At 49.3% G+C, this 19,695-nt stretch overlaps 3 protein-coding genes across 6 annotated transcripts; 1 reads left to right on the top strand and 2 right to left on the bottom strand.

The window, feature by feature from the left end:
• Window positions 1-1,455: 1,455 nt before the first annotated feature.
• DBI (diazepam binding inhibitor, acyl-CoA binding protein) lies at window positions 1,456-3,511 on the bottom strand. The gene is made up of 4 exons (XM_072417859.1): window positions 3,353-3,511; window positions 2,325-2,442; window positions 1,926-1,988; window positions 1,456-1,611 (listed from the first exon to the last, which is right to left on the bottom strand). The coding sequence occupies exons 1-4, from the start codon at window positions 3,359-3,361 to the stop codon at window positions 1,541-1,543; spliced, it is 261 nt and encodes an 86-aa protein (XP_072273960.1). The 5' UTR covers window positions 3,362-3,511; the 3' UTR covers window positions 1,456-1,540.
• Window positions 3,512-4,821: 1,310 nt separating this feature from the next.
• On the top strand, window positions 4,822-10,824 carry C7H2orf76 (chromosome 7 C2orf76 homolog). 3 transcript variants are annotated; one of them, XM_072417858.1, is made up of 6 exons: window positions 4,822-5,516; window positions 6,205-6,341; window positions 6,438-6,488; window positions 7,369-7,406; window positions 7,798-7,879; window positions 10,338-10,824. In XM_072417858.1, the coding sequence occupies exons 2-6, from the start codon at window positions 6,212-6,214 to the stop codon at window positions 10,412-10,414; spliced, it is 378 nt and encodes a 125-aa protein (XP_072273959.1). In that variant the 5' UTR covers window positions 4,822-5,516; window positions 6,205-6,211; the 3' UTR covers window positions 10,415-10,824. The 3 variants fall into 3 exon arrangements, with proteins under 3 accessions (XP_072273959.1, XP_072273958.1, XP_072273957.1); XM_072417857.1 differs by having other exon boundaries at window positions 4,825-5,505; XM_072417856.1 differs by lacking the exon at window positions 4,822-5,516 and having other exon boundaries at window positions 5,529-6,341.
• Window positions 10,825-11,627: 803 nt separating this feature from the next.
• Window positions 11,628-17,480, bottom strand: STEAP3 (STEAP3 metalloreductase). Of its 2 annotated transcripts, none has more exons than XM_072417854.1 (5): window positions 17,252-17,480; window positions 16,359-16,843; window positions 14,925-15,452; window positions 14,525-14,689; window positions 11,628-13,263 (listed from the first exon to the last, which is right to left on the bottom strand). In XM_072417854.1, exons 2-5 carry the CDS (start codon window positions 16,839-16,841, stop codon window positions 12,985-12,987), a joined length of 1,455 nt encoding a protein of 484 aa, XP_072273955.1. In that variant the 5' UTR covers window positions 16,842-16,843; window positions 17,252-17,480; the 3' UTR covers window positions 11,628-12,984. The 2 variants fall into 2 exon arrangements, with proteins under 2 accessions (XP_072273955.1, XP_072273956.1); XM_072417855.1 differs by lacking the exon at window positions 17,252-17,480 and adding an exon at window positions 16,949-17,012.
• Between the last annotated feature and the right edge of the window lie 2,215 nt (window positions 17,481-19,695).

Here is a 19,695-nt window from a genome sequence, read left to right as displayed (position 1 = left end):
GACTGAAAGGACTGGCTCAGTGTTCTCTGTACAACACTGTGGTATATGTCAGAGCTATATAAATGTATATTAAAAGTGTGTGACTGTGGGGGGGGAAATAAGAGTGTCAAGTCCTCTGTACAGAGACTAATGGGATACCAATTCGCCAAGACTTGGGGGTTTGGGGTAATGCTCCATCCTAAGAGGTCACAGTTGGGTGTTGCTAGTGATTGGGGTCTCCTGATACTGGAGGTGATTCTACTGGTTAATATCCTGGCCTCACCACCCAATATACCGTGGTTGGGTGCCCCCTGCAGGACAAATCTAATACTTCACCTCTGTTCAATAAACAATAGGGTATTGTGCAGAAGTTTCCACTGAAAGCCCCATAGAACTAGACAGTGGAATATTTACATCTCGGTAGTGGTGGGGTAATACACAGAAGAACCCCAACTGCACCTCTATTATCCCCCTGGGTTGCTCCTATGATGAGAAAGGCAACACACCTTTTGTACACTCAGACCAACACACCACAATGCATTGCCCAACTGTGACAATGTATTGGCGCTCCATTAGTGGTCCTGCACACAATCCTGCAACATAGCAAACTGCGCTCTTCCCTGTGCTGCCACAACACGGAGATGGGAGTCTGGTGCTGGCTTTGTTTGGTGTATAAGTGGATGTTTGTGGTCACTTAGATTTTAATAGAAATAGAAATGTATCAGAGGCTGCGCATAGGGCGATGTGTCCCCAGACCCCTCCCAAATCATAGGAAGGCAGGGTCTTCCCACTTGTAGACATCTCCCTCTAACTGATTCTCCATACAAAGGTCTATAGATAGAAATGGGATGGTGGGGGGAGGGGTCTCCAGATCTTTCACTTGTGGTAAACTTACCAAATAGGTATAAAACAGCAGGAAATTTAGTTACAGCACAGAAACCCTGGAGCGCCACCTAGTGGCCAACCATAAGAAATATCAAAAATGTCAAATCTGTGTTGTTCATTCAACTAAAATTAAATGTTTTAACTCTGTAACTGATAAAAGGGAGGGGGGGGGGGGGGGGGAATCGGGGTCCTCCCTACATCTGCAGCACATTCTGGAGAACTATGGTGGGCTGTGACAGACAGAGCAACTCCAACAATCACATGACAGTTCCAGTACTTCCTGGTACAGTCAGCTCTGCCCACCTGTCCCTATTGGTCAAGAAATATACCCCCCATAATGACAGAGCAATAAAGCCGTGCAAGAGCTTAAGTGGGAGGGGCCTGGGCTGGGTCAAACAACCTTTTGCGGCTTCCAGTGAGTGTCCCAGCCAAATTCCACCCCTTGACCATTATCTACCCCCATAAACATCACTGTATTGCCCCCATCTGCCCCATCACTATACAGATGCCCCAACACAGGACCACCCCCATTGTCACGACTGCTGCCCCTCCGGATAAATATAGGAAGCACAAATTGGATCACGCAGGATGAAAAGTAATAACGGCCATTTATTTTATAAATATAAAACCGTTCTGGAAAATCCAGCAGGACAGACGGAACCAATCCCTCAAATCATCAGCAGTACTTTGCCTTCAGATCGTCCACAAGCTTAATGTACTGTGCCCGGGCGTCCTCCTGGGAGATTCCTGCAAGAGCAAAGGGGACACCAATCAGTCAGGCCTCTGCAATCTACAAATGCTAATATTGAACTCAGCCCGTTCATTCTGTGTCTGCTCTCCCCCTCAGTGCAGGTTTCCCAGCCAATGAACATAGACAGGAACAATGAACAATGGTTTCACCCCCAGATGGGAAATCACAGATTTGTCTGAACAGAACTTTAGTTGGACAGGTAAAGCTGATCATTCAATATATGGGAACTGTCAGATCAGAATGAGTACCCAGCAGACCCCAGAGGATGGCAAGATTGGAGGCGGGTCACACACAGTGATTCTTCACCCACCTTTCTTGGAGTCCCAGGCGTCCCACTTGGCTTTTCCTTTGAAGTCCAACATTCCCGGCCGAGCTGAAGGAACAAGAAGGAGAAGCTGTGTCATCAGATGGCGGTCAGCCGTCACCGATCATATGTCACATATTGGTCAGCCGTTTTTGTGATTGGCACACATTTGATACAATTACAAGCCAATAATCCGTATTCACGGTCTGCAGATTTGGGGTCTACTAAGGGGGAGCTCAGTCTGCCACACTCTCTATTAATTGGCTGGAGACAGACTGGGCATGCTCCAGGCCCTGAGGCTGCGGCACTTTCAATGAAAATCTGTGCTGGAAGCCAAAGCCTAAAGAGGACCTGTCTGACAATCACATGACCTCCGAAGGGTGACCCCGGCCTCTGCACACTCACCGGTGTTGACATCGCCCACAGTGGCCTGCTTATACAGAGCATACAGCTGCAGCATCTCATCATCAGCAGGGGTCTTTGTCAGCTTCTTCACCTCCTCTGCAGCCTTTTCAAAGTCAGCCTGGAAGAGAGAAATCAATTCATTATAAGACTCCTCCCCCCTCCCACAGAGGGCACCACTTGCTGCACACCAAGCCTTTCCATTGAAAATTATTCCGAGGTGATAATACAGGAAATGTCACAGCAACAATATTATGAGGAGCACCACCCACAGGGCAGGAATGGGAAAAGCAGTATGCATTCTTGTCCCCCCCAATATTACCAATCAATGGAGAATCATTCTTGTCCCCCCCAATATTACCAATCAATGGAGAATCATTCTTGTCCCCCCCAATATTACCAATCAATGGAGAATCATTCTTCTCCCACCCCCCCAGCCTACACCACATATCACAGAGATTGGCTGAGAGAAGGCCTGGCTCTGCCTACCAGCTTCTCTCCCTGTATAACAAATGAATGCTGGATTCTGATTGGCTGTCATAGGCAGCACTTGTTTCTGTGTTTCTGGATAATAAAAGCAGACCAATCAGATCGTGATACATCCGTCCAATCTGCGAGCTCTATTCTGGTGATCACTGCTGTGCACACTCAGGGGCTGGGGAACACCAGGCAGGTGTATGAACCAGGGGGCTCCGAGCTCTGATTTGTCTTCTCACACCAAGTAAATTGAATTATCAGTCTGTGATCCATCAATCCCCAATGTGGGAGGACAATATGGCCACAGAGCATGGTGGCCACCCAGTAACACACAAAAGAAGTGCAGTCACCCATAGCAACCAGAAATCCACCCACCATACAGGTCACCTGATTGGGTGTCAGGTGTCACCCAATGTCAGAATTTATTCGGCAGATAGGCTGGGGTTGTCATCCAACCTGACAGGTGAAGCAAACAAAGCCCAGACAATACAGAGAACAATGAGTTCATGGTGCTGTAAGGTGGGGCAGGGCGCAGATAGAATAATATACAGTACCTGAGACATGATGTGTGTAGGGTGGAGCAGGACTCGGATATAATATTGCCGGATCTAAATGGAACAACTTCTGTCCTCAACTCGGGGTGTTGTCACTCTGAGCACATGCAGCTCTCCTCACTTTCTGTCCTCCAACTCACTCCGCCCCCTCATCTTATCACTCTCACCCAATCAGCACCCACCACCTGGATCACGTGACGCAGCATAGCTGTGCGGCCACCTTGTGTGTGGCACAAAACAGACGCAGCCGCAATGTGTGCAGCATAGAATACCTTCCCCTGACACTGATCGTACACAGGTGACAGCCCCACCTTCTTCTGTCACCATGGAGGGAAAGGACTCATATTTCCTGAGGAGACACTGACAGTTGTCACCTTCCGTGTGTTCATAGACCCCCTCCTCCCCCAGTACAATATTTGCCAGGGTTGTGAGATTCTGTAGACAGTGTACAAGGAGGGCCGAGGTCACATAGGGTCACCTGTCAGGATAACAACCAATCACATCGCAGCTGCCAGAAGAGGCAGTGAGAGGAGGCTTCTGATTGGTTCAATGAAAGCTGATCTCCATCCTCCACCCCCAGTACAATGCAGTTTTTGTTCCCCATTCAAACCCCCCCCACCCCCATTGTCTGTGCTGTGATTGGTGGATGAGGGTGGTGAGAGCCCCCATTGTTCTGTGTAACCCCTCGGGTGCTGCCGTGTCACAGTCGCTGTATTTGGGGACTCAGTGGCCCTGTACAGCAGAGTTTATACTGGAAGCCAGTCAGGTGTACAGGATTCGGGTATTGTAAGGCCATCCGACCCTCTATAACTGATATGTACTGCTACATGCTGGTCACATGACTATGGCCTCTGTACAGCACTACGGAATATGTCGGTGATAAATATATCTATACAGTAAATAAAATAAAGTGGTGCTGCATGGAGTATGACACATGATGCTGTGGTGGGTTGATGGGGTCACATAGTGGGGTGATGGGGTCACATGGTGCTGTTATGGGGTCACATGATGCTGTGATAGGGTCACATGGTGGAGGATGGGGTCCCATGGTGGGGTGATAGGGTCACGGTGTAATTGGGTGAGAAGGTATCTGTAGATCAGAGTCTAATTTCTATTTGCACTGATTGGTGACACGGCACGGGGGTAAAGTCCAGGGATGAAGTCGGCTGTGGCGATATTGTGTGCGGTGTTCCCGGCGTGTCACAGCCTGAATCTGGGGGAAGCGTCACTTGATCCTTGTTATCTGCAGCTCTGGGGTCACACCGAGCCGCTCCTCACCGACCCCTCCCCCAGATATGAGGAGTCATTTTATGGATGTGGGGTAAAAGCTGCAAGGTCACATGACTGAAACGTCACAGAGGCCGGGGGTCACATACGTGTAGATCTCAGGGTCTGAGATAGGGGGGATATTTGGGGTCTAAATCTCTCTGTTCCAAAGGCAGAAATGGAAATGTCACATGACCTGGAATGGTGCGACAGGGCAGGAAGTGGCGCTGGGGAAATATTTGTGATGAAATTTCTCATTTCACAATTCTGTCTGAAATCAGAGCAGAGGCGACACCACTCCCTTCCCCCCACCACTCTAGGAATCCATACCGGGGACACTACCCCCCTCCCTCCACCGGGGGACACCACACCTCCACCAGAAGAATACACACTGAGCCAGTGTCCCCCCATGCTGCCTTGGTGCATGTCCCCCAGAACTGCAGCAGATATTATATTGTACGGTGTGTGGGTGGGAGTAAGTATTGCCCATCAATGGGATTATTGGTGAGGTGAGAGGGGCCACACTGGGCAGATGAGCTCAGGACCCAGCCTGCAAAGTGTCACTCCTAAGCACCATCACCAGGCTTCAAAATGCCCGCCTCCATGTGTGGAGACGTCCAGGTCTCCTCCTCGCCATCACCTGGAAAAGTTACTGCAAGTCAATCTGCGTCTGTCACAGGAAACATGGCGGCGCCCAGAGACGGGGACAACAACGAAACTACATCGGCAACGAACTGACATTTCCTACATCCAATCCGTCTCGGTGTGTTTGAAATAACTCTATATTACAGGCTGCGCTCATAGCAACTAACGCCGCCCACCTAGGAATAGGAGAGTGAAAGAGGTTTGGCCGAACCCGGAGCACGTTAAGCCGGAAGTCGTGCAAAGTGTGTGCAGTGTATGGTATATGTTTATTATGTGTGCTGTATATTGTGTCTTGTATGTTCTGGATATTATGTATGTTATATGTCTATCATGTGTTCTGTATAATGTATTTACTCTATGTGTAATGTAAGCGGGATATATGTGAATATTTTTCTGCATGCTTAGAGATTCATTTATGTCTGAATGTGTCAGAACAAGGACCCCCTTCCCAGCAGTGACTCCCTCACCCCATCTGCTTTTGTTCATTCCCACAGCTTTGTATGAAGTCTCAATCAGAGAGAGACGGTCTGAAAGAAAGCAGCTTCTGCCATTCAATCCCTGGAGACCGCTCGGTGCTCTGGAATTTCAGTCTCTTTGGGGCGCTATAACCTAAAGTCCCATGTCTGAGCAATCAGTGACTCAGCTCTGTGTTTGCTGCCCCCTAGTGCAGGGAGTTCTCATAAGAGTTACATGAGTTGATTATAAGATATAATATAGAAACTGAGAGGTGTCTCCTCTGATGTAGATCTGTCTGAGTTATATTGGCATTGCAGACCCGCTGTAGCCAATCAGATTTCAGATAACGCAAAAGTTCTGATTTGCTGCTGTCGGTTTTAAAGTTTTCCCATTGCTTATGTGAGCCCAGACTGGAAATGTTGGTGCTGCAGAACCTCCATGGGAATCTGGTGTCGTTTTTGTCTTCCTGTCTCTCGTTCTTCCAGACTACAGATGACCCCGGAGGTGACGGTCACCGTGCGATTGGTTCGATCCTTTGAGCACCGGAATTTCCGCCCCGTTGTTTATCATGGAGTGAACTTGGATCAGACAGTGCAGGAATTTCTAGAATTCATAAAGAAAGGTAATACAGAGGTGTCATCTTTATCTTCTGGCTTCATCTTCTCTCTCCCTACAGCCGCTCCATTTTTATATCTAATGGTTGCTGTTTATCTTTCAGATATTGCAGTGAGGGTTGGATTGCCTCCCCCATTCAGGAAGCACACGTACGGTAAGTGCCCTGCAGTAGGAGGCTCTCCCAGCCTCTGATATAAGGCAGAGAGCTCTCTTTATGTCTGCATGGCAGGAAGGGACCCTGACACCTCAATTATGTGCAATATGTCCATCTCTGTGTTCTGCACGATTTGTAGTCTCACTCCTCCGGCTCATACTTTGTCCCAAACTCAAGCTAAAAACATTTTTAGGGACATGTAAAAAGGGTAGTGTGAGCTTTTTATTATTCCTTTATCCTCACAGGGAGACCTAATGGGTTATGTGGTAAAAATCTTTCAGGATTTTCTTGGTGTCCCCATTTGAGGGATTATTTAGTTTCATTGTCACTTCCTGTGCAGGAGCAGAAATCTTTGCAAGGACATACAGTGATTAGTATCTGCCCCCTTGTGGTCACCCCAGCCAGGTGCATGCAAATCAGAGGTGAGGTGGGGTAGTTGTGGTGTTCGGGCTGCAGCTGGTGCTGTCCAATCTGTGCACCCCCTTGTGGTCACCACTTAGTAGGCAGAGTGATGATTTGGGGCCAGGAGGTTCCTGAATGTGACTATTGAATGGGTGGGATGTCCAAGGAGATCGTACGAGGGGCCACAGATATGTCATTCACAAATCGTCTCCCCTGGCCATTTCAATGTGATTTAGGTAATCTGCATCCATACAGAATGTGTCAGATCTGCCCAGTGAGGGGGCCAAATCTACAGCAGATCAGATTAATTATAAGGACCCCCAACCTGGTGTGCTCAGCTTTATATCAGAGCATTGCAGTGTATGGGTGACCCTGGTGATTGAAGGGTCTGGATGTGTGCGTCGAATCTACCTCCATAGGGAAGCCTCTTGCTGGCTCTGTGTATTGTGAATATTAATCATTTGTTCTGTTTGTGCAGATACCATGAAGATCATTCACCAGGCACACGGCGCAAAGGTGAGTACAGGCTCTGCAGAGGTTCTCTCCACCTATGTCACTTACTTGTCACTTGTGAACTAAGGATTCACTGAGAGTGAAAAACTGGAAATCAGCTACTGATCTGAGAACTACTATACTTTCACTCAAGTATTCCTCCATCCCTGTACTCCAATTTATATACCCCCCCCCCCCCCCCCCCCAGTGTGTTTATTTACAGCCCCCCCCCAACAAAACAAAAAAAAAAAGAATTGCCCCATTGCATTAGCACAGAGACCCAGTGAGGACCTCGTTGGGTTTAACAACAAGGTCCTCACCCCCCCTCCGACATTGTTGCTATTGGTTACAACATCTCACACATCGTTGCCCCTCCATAGTTCAGTAATCTCAGCTCTGTAATTTGTTGTTTCAGACCAACGAGCTGGTGGTGGGCCTGGAGGATGACGAAAAATTAATTCTGCGGCATGGACAGAGCCTACAGGAGGCTGGTGTAGGTAAGTATTCATCCCTATACCGTAGTGTTGTCAGTTTCTGGCCTCATTTATAAGTGTATGAGTTTATGTAAGAACTGTCTGGGCTAATAGATGGGAACCAATCAAATCCAAATCTGCGCTGCCGAGTACCAGGTGGCGGCCGAAGTCTGCACATGTGGAGAAGTGGGCATGGGGCTGATGTATAGGGGTGGTGGTGGAATGAGGCTGATATTGGGGGGTAGTTGGGGGGGCCATGAAGCTGATATCAGGGTGTGGTCGGTGATCCTTCGGTCTGGGATTAGTTTTGTACATTATAAGATTCCTGGGGTTCAGGATTTGTGTGATGGGAAATTAGAGGTGGAGGGTGGCGAGCGCTCTGCTAATCCCCCCGGGTTGGCAATGTCTGTCGGGGAGGAAGTGGCACAGATTCTCCTCATTCAGATTTTTTATTCCTTCACTGTGGCTGACAGATTTGTCATTACTGCTGCAGAGCTGAGGAAACTCATGATGAGATCTTTGTCCCAGTGGTTGGATGATTTCCAGTTGAAATTGTGCACCAGAACAAAGTGCTCTTATCGTATAAAGAATAAACTTTATTTGTGGTGTTTAAAAAAAAAAAAAAAATCCAGGAAGTGGAATTTCTCTACCAAATATAACTGATAAGACAGTGACCTGTCCAGGGTGCAGTGTGCACTGGTGGCCAGCAGATGGCATCATGTTTCTCACATTTTTAGTAGGACTGTGATGTGAGAAATGCACAATGATGGCCAGCAAACGGTGCAGTGTATCCCACATTGGCAGTGATTTGTTTCTCTTCTGCCAAATAATGGCCAGTTAAGGCCATCATGGGTCAACATTGGCAGTGGAGTTTGTGTGCAAGCAGTATTCATTGATGGCCAGCAGAGGGTGCTGTCTACCTCTGCAGCATTAGGCTGTGAGCCGTATCCACCGCTCAGCAGAGGGTGCCTGTGTTTCTGATATTGACAGTGGAGTTGCCGTATTGGCTGAGGGCCAGTGGAGGGTTCCATATGTCACTGACATTTGCAATGGGGTTTTAGCATGTGCATTACTCCCTCATGGCCAGTGGAGGGCGCTGCTTGTCTCTGATATTGGCAGTGGGGTTGTGGTGTAGGAGTAGTGCATATAGATGGGCAGCAGAGGGTGCAGTATGTCCCACATTGTCAGTAGTGAGAGGCTTGTGATCTCTAATGTCTCTGATGATGGGGTTGCAGTGAGTTGGTAGTACCCATTAAAGTCCAGTGGAGGGAGCTGTAGCGTCTGACACTAGGGGTTGGTGGGGTTTTGGTATATGCAGTACCCACTCATAATCAGCAGATGTCGCTGTGTGTCATTACCATTGGCAGTGAGGTTGGATCGGTTGAACATTGGCAGTAAGGATTTGGTATTAGCAGTGAGGTTGCAGTGTGAGTAGCTGGCAGGGTACAAATGTCTGCAGGGAAATGAACCCAATCTGCCCCCTGTGCCCTGGCTGGGGGAGGGGGCAACAGGTTCTGTAGTGTGTAATACAGGGTGCAGTGATCTGTGGAGGGGTGTTTGGGACCAGACCAGTCACCCTGCATGAGAAGATGGAGCAGCACTGACTGGTCTATATTACATGTACTCCTCCCTCTCTGCAGGCTATTTACCTCCTTGGTTTCTCACTCCGCCGCCTGCAGACTTGGGTGATGCCCCCCACCACCACCCCTGAAAGAGTTTGATCCTCACGTGCACAGAGCCCCATTTATCTGCATTGAAGCTCCTGGCATTTAGCCTTTTTTGGAGATTTCACTGGCTTCCTGCCGATGGGCTAACTTGCTCCCCCCCCAGCAATGCATTTCTCATGCCCCCCCCCCCACCTAGGAACAGTACATCTTTCGGGCTGCACGGGTTAAGCTGTGGTTGGTTCTGTCTGCATGCCGAGCTGTGCGGGGAATGAATAAAATGTGACACGGGTTTCAGGGAGCAGCTCCTTGACCCGGCGGGGTGACAACACGTTGACTGCTGAGACATGTGAGTGCTGGTGCAGCCGCGTCGGCTCCCAGGTGGGTAATTAGCGCTGTTTGAAGGGACGGCAGCAGCTCATTTGTGTCTCACTTTGCATATTTCTTCAGCCGCATGAATTAAATATCAGATGAGAGGCAGCACACGTAGGGATGGGGGTGTAATACAGTGCTACATACTCCAAGTGGACAGACTGCGAGTGCCTCATTTACCACCATCACCCCCATAGAAGATTAGGGAGTCACAGGTGGGGAGGGGTATCTGAACTCCATATGAAGTGACAACCCCGGGGGATGCAATAGGGAGAGGTTGTCACTGGGGGGTTTCATTATTCTGTCACTACACATTGCATCGAGTTGGATGGAGGATCTCTGATTCCAGATATCTGGTGACCCCGCCACTTATAGGAAGTGACCCCTATAGCCGGTGACCCGACTCCTGTTTTCTTATCATGTGACTTTGTTTCTCTCCCTGGCAGCCAATGAGACAGAGCTCGCCCTGTTCTGTGACACTGACTACAGGCAGTACAAGAAGAACCCCGTCAGTACCTGGTGACAGCAATGTTCCGCCATCTGAATTCCGTGACCCCCACAGGGAAAGTTTTTGTTTTTTTTTTGCTGGTTGGGTTTGATAAGAGTTTTATCTTTGGCTGGGCTGCTTCATCCACCCAAAAAGTAACTGTGTGTCACAGCCCCACCCTGCAAGGTGTCCCCACTCCTTATCAGTCACATCCAGGTCAATGCTGTGTACAGAAAGGGGGGGGGGGGGGGAATATTACAGAGAAATCTGTGACCCCCAAATTCCAGACCCTGCGGGGGGGGCTTATCCTACTACACCAAAATCAGAACTTTTGTCTTTTTTGTGATGCCCCCCATTGGCTGGATGCTGAGGGGTGTGAAGGGGGTGTTGTCTTTCATTCTAAATGCAGCTATACAATAAAACTGTGGCTCTGCCCCCTTACCTGACCTCTGCCTGTATTCCATCACATGACCCGTCCTTGTCTCTGAGAGATGTACATAGAGCCCCGATGTCAGGGCGTCAGCAGTTCCATTGCTGGAGTGGGATACAAATACACGGAACGCACATTTATGTAAACCTGCAGGAGGATTTCCATCCATCCAGTCTGAAGATTTATACAGCGCTGCTATCTGGAAGGACTGGGGACCTTATTTTTCTCTACTGGTGTCAGTAAGATTTGCAGGTCTTTCCCATCCCCCAGCCTGTGATTGGATAATGAAAAGAGAAGCAGCAGCCCCTCTGCTCTCTCCTCCTATCAGTGTGCTCCTTGTTTGATTTTTTTGCTGTGTCTCTACAACCCATTCTGAGCTCTGCTGCACATAATACTGACTGTACACAGATCCACCTGGAGTGCAGCTTGATAGGGCTTCTTATAATTGGCTTGTGAGGTGGGAGGGGGAATGTACAGGGTTGTGTGGTCATTATTGGGGCAAATATGAATTTGTAACGCCAGGGCCAAAGTCTGTAAATTTAGAACAGCCAATCAGATCGCTGCACTCCCCCTATACAAGGGGAGTCGACACCTCCTATGCACAGCCGGGGCTGGGAAAGTAACCCGGGGCCCTAATTTGACAAAATAGGGGTGAGGAGAGCTGGAAGGGTAAACATTTGTGGCCCCCACTTTATATTTACCTGGGGCTACATTTTCCCTAAAACCCTGTGTAAGGTGCAGGAGAGATATAACACTTTAACTGACCAATTGGATTAGGGGTTGGTCCCTTGTCCCCACCCACAGAGTGCAGGCAACAGCTGTTGATTAGCATTTTATTGAACAATAAGAAAATATCCACCCACAATAATCGGCTTTATAGTTCAGTGCAGAGCTCTAGACTCCCCAGGCTCAGTGACTCGAATTGTCTTTGTGCCACAGAGCTGACATTTCAATCATGGCGGTTTCTGCTCGGCATCCCCGGAGGAGGAAGATGAAAGCTCCCAAATCCATATTCATTGACTTCATGAAACATTTACAGAGTTGAATCTGCGGGTGAGGTGGGCACAGCTCCTGTCCTTGTCTCCCCGCTGGCACCATGGTGACAGCTTAAAGGGACAGCTGCAGAGTGACGCCAATGCTGAAATCAAATCATTGTAATGAGAGGAGGCATGGCGATCCCAACTCTAGCACCCACAGCGCCCCCAATACATCATGGTAATGAGAATTACCCTAATGTGTGACACCATCCCTACCCCTGAGAGAGGTGCATCATGTGACACCACCTCCAGTGTCACCCAGATTATTCTGTCTCCATCATACCTGAGAGTGGAGCCCCCTAGGGGGAGGGCAGATAGCGGCGCAGGTGAGGTAGAGCATATACAGCACAGGAACCCCTGAGATATAAACACAGTGACCGGTCCTTTTTGATGCTCCCTGTGGGTAGTATTTGGGGCACTGAACGACATTATGCACACAGCCGCAGATGCCCCCACTATTACCCCGGGGACGCTGTCTATCCTCATCATTCTCCACCATCCACAGGGGCCCCTAGCAAAGAGAGGAACTGACTTGGAGGCAACATTAACATTTGACTTTTATCTCATTAGAATAATGCAATCAGTGAATAATATTGTCTGCAATCTACAGCGGTGAGACTACAACTCCCAGCATGCCCACTTCTACCGGCCGGAGTCCAATCTAATTCAATAGATCACATGACCAAGTCTGTCCAACAGGGAGTAGGGGGAGCGTGAGAGATGACCGCTTCTGAGATTTTTACTGGACCCCTCTGCTCCCTGTGATAGGTGTGTGGGTGTGGCCTCTTATTATTGGCTGTTTATAACAGTACAAAATGTCTGGTTGGATGGTAAGGCAACACAGGTCATGTGACAGCAGGGAACCCCACACCGACTTGCATCATACAGGGGCTCCAAAAATAAGATTCCCCCTCCATGAGGTGTCCCCACTGACATCAAAATGGGCACAGCACCAGACTCTTAAATATCATTTGTGAGTGGCGTGACCCCGGTAACAGCACAGCCTGTAGTGGGTGCTGTTCTCTGGTTGGCGTTCTGATTATCCATCTTTGTATTTGAAGTTCCCACTTCCTGTTATAGCGCCAGCAGGTCCGGTGTCCCCATCAAAAATTTGGCCCCCACTTCATGTCACCTTTCCCCTAGACGTTGCTGGAACATTCTGTGGAGGTGTCACTGAGATCGGAGAATTTTCCGTATGTTTTCTTCTCCCATCCCCGACGGATCCGTGTCAGTTTGGTGCGGAGACACGGCAGGAGGAGGGCACAGCGGGTGAGGATAATGATGATTGGCAGCACCAGGGTCAGGGTGAAGGTGGGCGGAAGGTAAAACTTGTAGCGGTTGGGGTCGAAGGCTCTTCTCCACCCAAAAGTGAGGGTGTGCAGGGTGCTGATCACCAGGGCGCTCAGGCCCAGCTGCGACTGCAAAATCAAAATAACACATTTCAGATTTGGTGGACATTAATTCAGATCTGTGCGGAGGCAGTGCATCCCCTGCGACCGGGGGAGGCAGCAATTAAATTGTCACAGCGGAGACCACGGAAATAATTGGAGAAAAACTTGTTACAGGCGGAGAACTCTGAGATTCCTGCTCAGGTCTCACGGGGAATGGGGAGGGACTGCATGCCGCACTGCGCACCACGGGGGTCACAGCACCATTCTGCTTCCCACATCTCTGGTGAACACCCCAAATCCTAATAAAAGGGGATCCCCACCCAGATCTGAAAAGCTGTGACAACACAGAGTCATTGAAGCACCAAAATACATACACCTGAGGAGGCCATGGGGGGAGGGGGGTCAAAAGAGGAGACAAGGGGCAGGGTCATATAAGTGGAGGAATGGAGAAGAGATGGGGGGGGGGGGCAAAGAAAGGAAAAAAAGAGGAAGCACAGGTTGTAGAGGAAAGACAAAGAGGAGGACATTGGAGGCGGGGTTATAGACAAGAGGAGGGGTAAGAAAGAGAGAGGGGAGAATAGAGGAAAGCTGAAGAGGAGATAAGGGGTGGGGGTGTAAGACTAGGAGGGGACAACAGGTGGGGGAAATAAAGGGGATAAGAGGTGGGAACATAAATGGGAAAGAGGAGGGGAGAAAGGCTGGGGACTTGGGAGTGGATGAAAAGGAGAAATATAGATTAGAGATGGGTAACAGAAAAAGGAGGGGGTAGGGGGCAAACATAGAAGAGAGAAGGGGCAGGGGTACTAGATAAGATGAAGAGAGTGAACAAGGGTGGAGTCATGAAAGAGAAGGGGTAAGGATAATACATAAGAGGAAGGGAAGGGACAAGAGGCAGAGTCAGAAAAGGGGAGGGGGCAGGGATAATAAATAAGAGGAAAAGGGGGGATAAGGGGTGGAGTAAGAAGAGGGGAGGGGGCAGGGATAATAGATACGAGGAAGAAAGGCGACAAAGGGTGGAGTCATAGAACAGGAGGGGTGGGGATAAAAGATAAGAGGGGACAAGAGGCGGAGTCAGAAAGGGGGGGCAGGGGATAATAAATAAGAGGAAGAGGGGGGATAAGGGTCAGAGTCATAGAAGAGAGGAGGGAGTAGGGATATAGACAAGAGGAGGGAAGAAGTATAGAACTGGGAGAGGAGTGGGGCTGTAAAAGGGAGGGGCATAACAGTTGAGGGGGAAAGACTCTCTTTCATGCGGAGTGACCCTGATTCTGAGGAGACCAGCTCTCACCTGGATGAAGTTGAATTCTCGCCAGTTTAGGGCGTTCCCCACAGACGGCAGTGATGACACAGCCAGGAGGGAGAGGATTCCCAGGGCTATGATCCCCAGCGAGACGTAAATCTCCATCCGCCATACTTCCTCCTCCACCCAGGAACTCGTCACATTCTGCTTCACCTGAAACACAGAAGCCGGGGGTCAGACTCATCCTGATTGGTCACTGCCAGTAATGCCTGTAATGAGCTGCTATTACAGAGGGGTGTATAAACCATCCCGTTCCAACCCAACCACACAAAGGGCAAGAAATCTCCATCTCACCACCAACCAAACTTACCCCTTCCCACCATCCCTTCCAAACCGTTTTCCCCCCCTCTGGAGTGACTCTGAAGGGCGTTGCACACCTCGGGCATACCTGTTTGAAGGCATCATTGAGAAGTTGGTATCGGGCAGAGCGGCGCATGGGCAGGCAAAGGCTGTAGAGAGCGTGCAGGGCGGCACAGAAGAAGCTGACCAGGCCAATCTGCTTGCGGTGAATCATCCACCTATCCAGCCAGTCCGGGAATCTCCGGTATTTGGTGCCGTTACGCAGCTGGTAGGCAGCGGCCAGGACCCCAGGCAAATAGACCAATGAGAGCAGGACGTAGGCCACGCAGGGCAGGGTGATGTTCATCAGCTCCACTGGCATCTTGTAGAATTGGTTCTTCCCCTCAGTCAGATATGGGTGGAGCACAACGCGCACAAAGTTATAGAGATAAAAGAAGAGGAAGAGGAGGCCGGCGCCCCCACATGGAACCTTCCAAAGAGGCAGCAGGTGCAGGGGGACGTTCTCCACCTCACGGGCCGAGCACAGTGCCCCCATATCCATCGGGATGAAGCCCATTGAGCGGGCGAGGGAGGCCACCCGATTCCTGGCGTCTACGCTGTCCGAGCAGATGAGGACCTGGAGGGGGCGGAGCAAAACGTCAGTTCAAATTCTACACGGCTCACTCTGATTGGTGGATTGCTGAGCACACACAGACCCCTCCCCACCCCCTATCAATAATCAGGTGACAACAGCCTGGTGTCACCCGATACCCTCAGTGAAGGTCAATTCACCCCAAGGAGTCCCAAGAGCCAAATGATGAATAGAACTTAAAGCAGAACTCCGAACTAAAAGATTCCCAGAACAGAATTATTGTTACCTGTTGGATCTGCCAGCAGATTTGTAATTTCCCACTTCCTGTAACAAGGTGACAACACAGATAAATGACACAACAGTGCTGTCACCCTATAACAGGAAGTGCCTGTAGAGGGCTTCATAGCAGGATCACCAGGGAGTATGGTAGTAAAACAAACACATGGGGGGGGGTTTGGGGCAGATCTGGTCTGGATTTTATCTGTCGTATTTCCTATAGTGAGCCACTCAAGCATACAACACATGTTATGGATGAACACACAGAACCGTCACGCATGCCGCACTGATCAAAGTCAGAGGTGAAAATGCAACCTGGAGCAGCAATGCATGAGGAGGTAACGTCTTTATTTCTGCATGTTGGAGACCAATGCGTCACCGCACATGTGTGCCCAGCATCATACGTGATGCCCCCCACCGCACCACAATCCCTGAGGTGACTAAACAGACCAGTCCCTGATACACCCTGCTGTCTCACACTCCCGGCAGGGACTGTTGGTGGGAGGTTGCAGCGATCCCTTTAGTCACATGACTTTGGGGCGTTGAAAGGGCTTCACCCATTCATGGTGCTGTAACCCGCAGCAACCAATCACATACAGGGAGGGGATGTTGGGTTGATATGGGTTACCACACTCCACACAGAACAGGTAAGGGGGGGAATTTTGGGGGTCTCACCTGTTTGTTGCCGTCGGCCGGGCCAGATTGCAGGGCCCAGGCTGAAACCACGTTGAAGGCTTTGACCACGGTGCATTGAGGGAAGATGGTGGCCAGGTATTCGGCATTGGACTCCCGGCTGACATTGATCTCTGTATTGTTGCTGACATCCACCAGAATCTTCCTGGCCAGAACCTCGGCCAGCCCCTTCAGGGTGGAGTAATGATCCCGGAAAATGGCAACAAAGATCAGATCAGCGCGTCTGGCTGCCTCGGTCTGGCCGGTGACCTCGGCATCGGCAGGGAAGAGGCCAGCACTGCGCTTCGGATTTCGGCTCCCCACAACGACCTTAAACCCGGAGGACAGCAGACGGGTGGCCAGCGAGCGGGAGAAATCCCCACTACCCAAAATGCCGATGGTGTCACCACAGGATAAGGGGCCCCGGGAAGCGGAGTCACCGCCATTACTCGCCAGCAGGGGTTTTACCATCTCTGAACTCACCATGCCTGCAAAACACAAAATCTAGATTAGGGTGGAGAGTAGCCAACATAGACCATCACAATGTACAACAACATCGCACAATTCATGCTGGAGTCAGTAGTTGTTCTTACCACGGTACAGAGAGAAAACCACGGAGCAGCCAGGACCCCGGTTATATGGGGCCTCTTATCTGCACCACTGCTGACTGGGCGGGCTCTACAGGGGGCCACACTGGTGTCACCACAGATAGGGGCGGAGCTGCACTGACAACTATACAGTCCACAAACACAGCATACACATTGAGAATTTATGCAACTGACATATGCTGCGTCCACGTACAATGTTGTGATGATATGTGGGGACACCATGGAGGACATCACCACCCCCACCACCATGGGCACATTGAGGTTCAGAGTGCAGAGTCCATGACTTACCTGATTATAGGTGGAGATGACAGATCAGATTTGATTGTGGGTAGAGTTGGTGGTTAGAAGTTCTGAGATCTGCTTGGAAAACATAAAATTCTTATTATAGATGGAGTCACACATTCACATTGTACACTGATCAGCCGACATCGCACCGATCACATCGTACAATGAACACAGAACAAGCTACTAGCGGAGCTCAGATGTGATCGGTGCGATGTGATCCGGGATGGAGATGACAGAAGCTTCAATCAGAAATTAAAATTACCAAAACATTTGAGACATACAGCCATAGAGATGAACAATTCCAGATATGAAAAAGGAGGAGGAGGAAGGAAAGGGGGTTGGGGACTGTCAAAGTAAAATATGTGGGTATAGGTTGAGACTGTAGTAAGCCTTAAAGTGTATTACACCAATTTGTACAATTTCTAGGGCTCCCAAATTTGGTCAAACTTATCCATTTTATCACTCAAGATGCTAGTGAGTTTGTCATTGACCATTATCCAGTAGATATAGGTTCTATAGGAATATCCATCCTATTCAAAGCCTATGCTGATGGAACCCTTGCTGCCATCACAATAAGGATTATATGTTTTTTTTTTTTTATATGGGAGGGAAAAGGTTGGTCAAATTTGCTAAACAAGGCACTTTCCGCAGATTTGGGAATATCTAAACGAACAATCTCTGATATTAACTTAAACACTGCTGACCAAGAAGGTATCTTGATAGAGGCAGGGATTTACCCCCTTCATGTCAGATCTGCCCCCTGATGATTAGTGGGGTAATGATAGAGTAGGAGGAAGCTGAGATCACAGTATAGATGAAGCAGGGAGATCCTCACACTGCAGCTCCTTAGGTGCAGCTTCCCCTCCAGCAAGGAGAACAGAGAGCAGCACAGTGGTGACAACACCACCAACGCCCCCAGCACCATGTATGGTATGTTCGGTGTCACGGCCCCGCCCCCTGCACCATGTATAGTATGTTGGGTGTCACAGCCCCACCCCTAGCACCATTTATGGTATGTTCGGTGTCACAGCCCCACCCCTAGCACCATTTATGGTATGTTCGGTGTCACAGCCCCACCCTCTGAACCATGTATGGTATGTTGGGTGTCACAGCCCGCCCCCTGCACCATGTATAGTATGTTGAGTGTCACAGCCCTGCCCCTAGCACCATGTATGGTATGTTTGGTCTCACAGCCCCGCCCCTAGCCCCATATATGGTATGTTGGATGTCACAGCCCTGTCCCATGCCCCCTGTATGCTATGTTGCGTGCCACAGTCCTGCACAGCCATTATTATTATTTTATATTTGTTGCCTGGAGTTTGGTTAGTGGGGTTCTACGACTTGGTCTGAGTGCCTGGATGGAGGGAGATTGGTGAATTGTACAGTACAAAGCCCATCACATTCAAGGGATTCCAGCAATAGCAAGATTTTCCTGGCTGGTAATACGATGGCTGAAGTCAGCATTCACTTTGCTATGTAAACAGCCCATCATGCTGTAGCCAAACATTGATGACCTATCCCCCCCCCCCGTGATGTATGGGAAGGGAATCTTACCCCTCCAGTGCCTTGGGCCCAGATTCCATAACATAGGCCACGCCTACATAACCCCTCCCACCAATCAGCATTCAGAACAAATTCTCAGCAATGGGCACCTGTAAAGTGGAACTGGTGATAGTTGTGGTCCAAGTTATGGCTGATGCAGAACTCCTCATCTTCGTCCTTCCTGAATCCAACTTGATAAAAGATAAAGTTGTTTAAATCCTGCATTTAGAACCTGTAAAGGAGGGACACCCCTCAATGTGCAGAGATCCCAGCTGTGGAAAATGGGCATAGCTGTGTCCAACGGTCCTGTTACCTAGCGAATACCCCCCAATCACTGTGCTGTAAGACAATCCCCCAGGCACAAATAAACCTCAGAACAAAGAATCAGATTTATAAAATTAAACTTTTACATTATACACAGAATATTTAAAGACAGAAAAGAGTTTTATCAATAGTCAGGACTGTTGAGACAATAAAAGAACTTGTGATGTATAGCACGGCATATGGAGTGCAGGGGTCAGGAGAATGTAAGGTGTGACATACCCAGCACAGTGGTCAGGAGGATGTCACATACAACACACTATATACAGTGCAGGGGCCAGGTGTATATAACATACAGTGCAGTGATCAGGGTTACAATACATACAAATAATCATTTAGGATGTGAGGAAGGAGAAGGAAGAGAGGGTGAGGGGGGATATGAGGGGGGAGGGGAGAGAAGAAATCAGGACGGAGGGGGGGGGATAGAAATAATACAAAAATAGAGAAGAGGTGAGCTAGAGGTGAGACAGAGATAGGCCAGGATAGGAGGGGAGGAGTGCAGGAAGATGGTGAGAGATCTCTTTATGAAGTCAGACGTGACACTGGAAGGATTTGGAGGGACATTTGGGAATATTTTGTGTCTG

This window comes from Pyxicephalus adspersus, chromosome 7 (assembly GCF_032062135.1).
Source record: "Pyxicephalus adspersus chromosome 7, UCB_Pads_2.0, whole genome shotgun sequence".
NCBI lineage: Eukaryota > Metazoa > Chordata > Amphibia > Anura > Pyxicephalidae > Pyxicephalus > Pyxicephalus adspersus.
Note: the sequence above shows the minus strand (reverse complement) of the source record. Positions and strands in the feature narration are given on the sequence as shown.

What these genes read in the sequence shown, in the direction of transcription:
- STEAP3 (XM_072417854.1), bottom strand. Translation starts at nt 16,841, where the DNA reads ATGGTGAGTTCAGAGATGGTAAAACCCCTGCTGGCGAGTAATGGCGGT. An exon ending in CGGCCGACGGCAACAAACAG is followed by an intron (nt 15,453 to 16,358) that starts GTGAGACCCCCA and finishes CGCCCCCTCCAG; the next exon opens with GTCCTCATCTGCTCGGACAG. An exon ending in TCAATGATGCCTTCAAACAG is followed by an intron (nt 14,690 to 14,924) that starts GTATGCCCGAGG and finishes TCTGTGTTTCAG; the next exon opens with GTGAAGCAGAATGTGACGAG.
- DBI (XM_072417859.1), bottom strand. An exon ending in TGTGGGCGATGTCAACACCG is followed by an intron (nt 1,989 to 2,324) that starts GTGAGTGTGCAG and finishes TTGTTCCTTCAG; the next exon opens with CTCGGCCGGGAATGTTGGAC. An exon ending in CGCCTGGGACTCCAAGAAAG is followed by an intron (nt 1,612 to 1,925) that starts GTGGGTGAAGAA and finishes TTGCTCTTGCAG; the next exon opens with GAATCTCCCAGGAGGACGCC.
- C7H2orf76 (XM_072417856.1), top strand. Translation starts at nt 6,158, where the DNA reads ATGGGAATCTGGTGTCGTTTTTGTCTTCCTGTCTCTCGTTCTTCCAGA. An exon ending in TCTAGAATTCATAAAGAAAG is followed by an intron (nt 6,342 to 6,437) that starts GTAATACAGAGG and finishes TTTATCTTTCAG; the next exon opens with ATATTGCAGTGAGGGTTGGA. An exon ending in CCTACAGGAGGCTGGTGTAG is followed by an intron (nt 7,880 to 10,337) that starts GTAAGTATTCAT and finishes TCTCCCTGGCAG; the next exon opens with CCAATGAGACAGAGCTCGCC.